The 7,128-nt window shown below is 35.4% G+C and overlaps 1 protein-coding gene across 1 annotated transcript; it reads left to right on the top strand.

The window, feature by feature from the left end:
- Positions 1–1,596: 1,596 nt before the first annotated feature.
- On the top strand, positions 1,597–6,541 carry LOC143633712 (glycerophosphodiester phosphodiesterase GDPDL3-like). Its single transcript, XM_077101963.1, has 8 exons — positions 1,597–2,102; positions 2,159–3,232; positions 3,926–4,219; positions 4,302–4,925; positions 4,988–5,308; positions 5,382–5,524; positions 5,611–6,097; positions 6,225–6,541. Exons 2-8 carry the CDS (start codon positions 3,124–3,126, stop codon positions 6,524–6,526), a joined length of 2,280 nt encoding a protein of 759 aa, XP_076958078.1. The 5' UTR covers positions 1,597–2,102; positions 2,159–3,123; the 3' UTR covers positions 6,527–6,541.
- Positions 6,542–7,128: the final 587 nt, after the last annotated feature.

The raw sequence follows: 7,128 nt of genomic DNA, 5'->3' as shown, positions 1-7,128 counted from the left end.
GGTCCTATTTCCTACTTTCTTGGTGTCGAAGTCATCCCACACAATAATGGTCTTTTCCTCTCACAATCTAAATATATTCTTGATTTGTTAAATCGAGCAAACATGAGTGATTGTAAGCCGACTACCACACCAATGTCTTTCTCGGACCATCTTAACACCACTGACGGCACCCCCTCTCCTCACCAACTGAATACCACGCCTTTGTTGGCGCCCTACAATACTTGTCTTTCACGAGACCCGACGTTACTTTCGCGGTTAACAAGCTTTCTCAATTTATGCATTCAGCAACAAACATACATTGGGCAGCCCTCAAGAGGTTACTTCGCTACCTTCATGGAACCTTTCAACATGGGATAAACTTTCAACACCACTCACCGCTACATCTTCACGCGTTTACAGATGCAGATTGGGCTAGTGACCGACCTACTTATCGTAGCACAACGGGGTACATTGTTTATCTTGGATCAAATCCAGTTGCTTGGAATTCTAAGCGTCAACCGACATTAGCACGTTCCTCCACCGAAGCAGAATTTTGGGTTGTTGCTTCTACTACAACAGAAGTAAAATGGTTAATGTCTCTTTTAAACGAACTAGGTTGCAAGTCCACTGTTACACCTGACATTTACTGTGATAATTTGAGTGCCACACATTACTTTGCAAACCCGGTATTTCACTCACGCATGAAACATCTCGCTCTTGATTTTCATTTTGTACGAGAAATGGTTCAAAAAGGTATCATACGTGTCACTCACATCTCTGGTGATGATCAGCTAGCTGACACCCTCACTAAACCGCTACTAAAAACTCGTTTTCATAATCTCTTATCCAAGATTGGACTTATTTATAAATCGTCCATCTTGCGGGGGCGTATCAAGGACACATCGGATTCCCGCTCAAATGTTTGAATGATAGAATATATTTGTTATTTATAGATAGCATATCATAGTTATTATTTTCCTTTTATGTTGTAAATCACATCCCTACAATTATGGATGCTCTCTGTATATATTGATATTCTATAATGGAGTAATACATATTGGTTAAGTTACCAAGTTTATACTAGATGGAATTTATTTTCTTGAATTTATGTGATACAAATAGTTTATTTTGTATTATATTTTGTGTTTAATGTATATTATCTTGTTATGAATTATATTTATTTACTTTAATAACTCTTGTTAGGTTGTATGGTAACCTAGAGAAAAATTAAAATGCAAAGAGAGACAAAAATAATAAGTGTGAAAAGAATTTGTGATAGAAACAAAACCCCTAAAAAATTCAAAAAAAAAATCAAAATAAATAAATAAATAATCATAAATCAAAATATAAATAAAAAATAAAAAAAAATTAAAAACAAATCTTATTTCCCTCATCATTCCTGTTCCAAAAAGAAAAAGTACAATGCCGAGTAGAAAGAGACAATGACGGAAAAAAACTCAATAATAAATGGAAAAGGGAGAGGTGTGACAAATGTTTCTTTTGAACCCACATTAGGTAATATACGTGGCAAACTAATAGTGGAATGCTTGGGGCACCTTTTTAAACCATATAGGTCCTTTCGTAATTTTGAATAACATGGATGGTTAACATTGGCAAATCCGGGTGGCTAAAACATGTAAACCGATTTTTGTGGAGTTATGTTATGATGCTTTGAATTACTCTGTTCACCCTTTTTCTTCTTCCTTTCAGGGTAGTCCTTCTTGAAGTGCTTTTTAGAGTTGCGAACAAAGAATCTTCGTTTAAACTTGAACTTAGACCTTGAACTACTACCTTTGTTCTTTGTACCTCTTTGTTTAGATCTCCCCTAATAAAAAAAACCATGCATCCGCGCCATCATCTCTGATCTTAACCATCTTCTTCGATCGCTAGAATCTATTGTAGCCAGTACCTCATCCATTGACAGACTTTCTCTTCCATACATCAAAGTATCAACAAAGTGCTCTTAGGATTGAGACAATAATGTTGAGAAGATGAAACCCTATCTTTTTCATTGAGTATCACCTTAATGTTTTCAAGATCCAATACTAATGTATTGAATTCATCAAATGATCTTCCAGAGACTTACCATACGTCATTTAAAATGTATATAGTGTTTTCTTGAGGTACCACCGATTTACTTACCATACGTCATTTAAAATGTATATAGTGTTTTCTTGAGGTACCACCGATTTACCAATGATTTCGTCATTTACAAGCTTTCTAGTTTCAACCAAACTCCGACAACCATATGTTCTTTTTATACTTCAAAAAGGAGTCTGTCACCAAGACTCAAAATGATGGAACCGTGTGCCTTCTCCAATATGTCATGCCTCTTTTTTATTGATTAACCTCGCTAGAAAATTCTCCTCTCCCCATAGTGTGCGCATGTATCTTCACTTGCCACAGACTAAAGTCGTTCTTTCAATCGAATTTCTCCAAATCAAACTTTGCATTCAGAATTCTTGAGAAATATCATATTACAATCAAAAGGTATCTTTGAGATAGACAAATCGATTCATAGCTCTGATGCCAATTGTTGAATAATAAAACGAAGCTTCAATTAATCAACACCGAAGAACTTCGATTACACATCAAATTATAAGAACATGAATGAAACAAAAACAATAATACCCAAATGCTAATTGTTTATTCAATTAAGAACGAAAATGAAACGATTGAACAATTACGGAATCAGAACGAATTATAAACGAACAAATCAACTAGCCGTTGTTACCTAACTTTGCTTATAACAAACTGATATGATACTAACATCCAACCTTCCATGTTGTCACCTTCAGCCCCTCAAGTTACACGAGTTTTGCACTTTTGCAAACTGAATCAGAACTTCATTTAATCACTTTAGACAAATGACCATTATCCCTAAACCTCAAAAACTCTTAAATGAAGCCATTGACCATATGGTGTTGACTCAGTCATAATATCCAACACTGTCTTTCTTAAAGTGACAACGCTAGCTTGGTTTGTCATTATACTTTTCATACCACATATATCAATTCCAATTATTTGTCACATCCTCTTATATAACAATGCATTATAGGTTCCGAGACTTAAACCAGAACCATCCACTTTCCAAAAGTCTAGTCAACGAGAGCTTTAGTAATTGCCCGTGTACATTTTCCGGGAATGTGGAACCGCCGGTACCTTGTCTACTTGTTACCCTTAATATGCTCTGTCTCGTTGGTCGGAGCTCAGGGATCTGATAACACAAAATCTCCATGGAAAACATTAACAGGTATATCACAATACACTTCGATATGTTATTATTCTTTCATGTATTACTATGGAGTATATGAATATGAAATTCTTTAACCGTCAACTGACATTTTTAAACAGAACATCTCAATTTTTCTATAACAAGTTTTTTACAATTAATGCTTTCAAATTACATGAATTAGAAATATGATCTTCTCTTTTCATTTTTGCTCCCATCTATATAGAGACCATGCTATCCAGACATTCGGCCCCATGACCTGTACAAGTCATATACGGTCATATGACTCATATAGGTATCAAACTTTGTCTAATATCATTGACTATGTTTATACGACTTATATAAGCTTATACGAGTTATGTAGGCCTATAAAATTTTTTACTACAATTATTTAAAAAAAAAATTATTATATATTTTTATTTCAAACTTGACATCGAGAGAATACAAACAGCGTTGTTTTTTTTTTTTTTGCTTTTAATCGACGTTAATATTCCATTACGTTTTTTCTAACAACCAAATTGTGAAAAAGAGTTGATGAGTTCAAAAGGGAAAAAACGAAATATACGCAAAGATAATTATAGTTTAAAAATAATAGCAGCTTCAGCTAACAAACTTTAGTCTATAAAATCACCAAAGAACCGAGACACAATTAGTGGTTCCGTTCATGAGTTCAAAACCGTTAAATAGGCGTTTAATATTATATAAATTTGGCAGGATACCCTCCATTAGTGGTTGCAAATGGTGGGTTTTCAGGGTTATTTCCTGGCTCCAGCAACTATGCCTACGCGCTTGCTCTAGTTACTAGTGTACCCAGTGTAATTCTGTGGTGTGACGTCCAGTTAACCAAGGATAACGTTGGCATCTGTTTCCCAAATCTTAATCTTGACAACTCCTCTACAATCGCTTCCGCGTTTGATAAGGGAGGAAAGACGTATAATGTGAACGGAGTACCTGTAACAGGATACTTTCCTGTTGATTACACCATTGCTGACCTGAACAAAGTCTTTTGTAAGTTCATCCTTTTAAATTTCATACGGTTGGTCAATATTTAATTAGTATGGCCATTAATTCAATAATATTGTGGTAACAGTAACACAGGGGATCTACTCCAGAACTCCATATTTTGATGGCACTTCCTCAATTCTTAGTGTTAATGACGTTGCCCGAATTATACCAAAACAGTCAATAGCGGGATTGTGGTTGAATATAGAGCATGACGCGTTTTACAACCAGCGTAACTTGAACATGACAAGTTATGTGTTAGCTGCTTCGAGAAATCTTTCAATTAGTTACATTTCATCACCTGAAGTAAGTTTTCTAAAAGGTATTGCGTCAAGATTCAGCCCAAAAACAACCAAGTTAGTTTTGAGGTTTCTTGGACTGGATAAAACCGAGCCTACGACAAACCAAACATACGGTTCGCTTTTAAGGAATCTGACATTGATCACAACATTTGCTCAAGGAATTCTTGTTCCTAAGACATACATATGGCCTGTCGGGGATGATTTCTATTTGCTGCCGGCTACTACTTTGGTAACCGATGCTCATAAAGCAGGTCTAGAAGTTTTTGCTTCGGATTTCCAAAACGATATTCCACTCCCGTATAATTACAGTTATGACCCTGTACAGGAGTATCTTCAGTATATTGATAATGGTGTGTTTTCCGTCGATGGTGTGCTTTCTGATAACCCTATAACTCCATCTGCAGCATTTGGTAAGTCATCAACATGATTTTCTTTCTTTGTTCTTGTTGCTAATTTCTATGTAATTCTACAGATTGTTTATCAAACTTGGGGAAAAAGAACACTCAAAAAAAACCTTTGATCATATCATATGAAGGAGCAAGTGGTGATTACCCGGGGTGTACTGATTTGGCATATCAAAAAGCTGTTAATGGCGGTGCAGATATTATCGATTGTCCTGTTCAAATAACAAGTGACAGAATACCTATTTGTTTAGGTTCAATAAACCTTCTTGATAGAACGAATGCCGCGCAGTCGCAATTTACTACTTTGACATCGCCCAATACCGAACTTCAAACCAGTGCTGGAATATTTACCTTCAGTCTCACTTGGGATCAAATCCAGAGTTTACGACGTGAGTACTATACCCGCTAGTTTTATGTCATTAACATACCAGTTTTTCTTAGTTTCTTATTTTAATGTTTTAGCTGTAATTTACACGCCATATACAAACTACACATTACAAAGAAATCCAAGGGCTATTAATGATGGCAACTTTACGAGACTATCTGACTTTTTAGACATTGCTAGTAATGCTACTTCACTTTCTGGTGTCTTGATCAACATTAAGGTGAGTCCATATTATGACCGCTTCGTTATTTCATTTATCTGCTAATCACACAAAAGTGATACCATTTTCGTTCTTACAACTTGCAGAATGCGGCTTACTTATCTGCTAATCAGGGGTTGAGTGTAACAGATGCTGTAATGGACGTCTTGAATAAATCTTCAATAAATAACAATAGAACCAAGAAAATCTTGATTCAGTCATCGGATAGTGCAGTTCTGAAATTGTTCAAGGCAAGAAGTAACAGGCATGAGCTTGTTTATGAAGTTTATGAGAATATACGCGATGTCCTAAATTCAACAATTGCGGATATCAGTGAATTTGCCAATTCTGTTATTATTGGGAAGGAATCTGTGTTTCCGAAAACCAGTGGCTTTCTTGGTGATCAAACTGGTGTTGTTGCAAAGCTTCACGCTTTCAAGCTCCCTGTGTATGTGCAGTTTTATAACAATGAGTTTGTTTCACAGCCATGGGACTTCTTTTCAGACCCGTATGTTGAAATTAACTCGTACGTTAATGGAGCTAAAGTCGATGGTGTTATTACATCTTATCCAGCTACTGCTTCCAAATACAGAAGTAAGTTTACTATCTTGTAAACCTTCACTTGTTAGATCAAAATCATTAGTTTTCAGAACCAAACTTATCATTTTCAGTTTGTTAGATCATGCTTTGTAATTTGTTTACATTACATTTTGGGATTTAGGAAACCGTTGTCTAGTATTACCAGAAGCTCAAAGACCATCATACATGAGTCCAGCAGTGCCTGGTCAATTACTCTCGTTCATGACACCTCAACTGATGCCACCAACAGAGGCTCCTAATCATGTTTTGGAAGATGATGACGTGGCTCAAGGACCTATACCTCCTTCCAGAATACCATCTCCGCCATCTGGAAATGCGACAGCACCACCACCACGGGCTTCACCAAGTGGTCAACCACCAAAAACTGCCGTGGTGATTCTGTTTTCTGTAGTGGTTGTTCTTGGAACAACTGTTTTGGTGTAAAAAAACTAGGTGATTGAACCGTGTACAAAACGGACGGAAATATAGAAATCGTCAAGTACACAATATTTTCAAACGACAAGATATTTTTGAATATGTTTTTTGTTTTGACCGCAACATGATTTATAATTGCAATTCATATTCATACGAAAAAAAAATACTGAAAAGCATTAAGTTATAGAAAATGAAGTTAGATAGTAGAACGTTTACAAACAAAATTTAAATCTTTAAAACATAATTATCTTCATAAACTACTAATTATTTCCTTATAAACCATATTTGTTGTTTTATTTGTAACTTTTTATCTAAAATAAGTATTTTAATACCGTCTCTACTCTTCACTCTTGATAAAACTACATATAGTTAACCATGTATAAAAGCCGGGTATCTCAAGTATATGCAAACTCTTTCTAGAGAGTGGCCTTGATTTTTGTCAGTGGTCATTGCAAAATAACTACAATGGGAAACTATCATTTCTTGAACTTAAACAGAAGTTTCTTATCCGAATGCGTTATATCACTACAAGTAATATATGTGTGATAATCAATATTAGTACCTAAAGTTACTTTTACTTCAATAACACGCCTACCCAGATGAATTACTTT

Source organism: Bidens hawaiensis, unplaced genomic scaffold, assembly GCF_021521415.1.
Source record: "Bidens hawaiensis isolate Kalapana, Puna unplaced genomic scaffold, B.hawaiensis_p1.1 tig00006862_1, whole genome shotgun sequence".
Classification (NCBI taxonomy): domain Eukaryota; kingdom Viridiplantae; phylum Streptophyta; class Magnoliopsida; order Asterales; family Asteraceae; genus Bidens; species Bidens hawaiensis.
The sequence above is the reverse complement of the archived record's forward strand: the minus strand, read 5'-3'. Positions and strand labels throughout refer to the sequence as shown.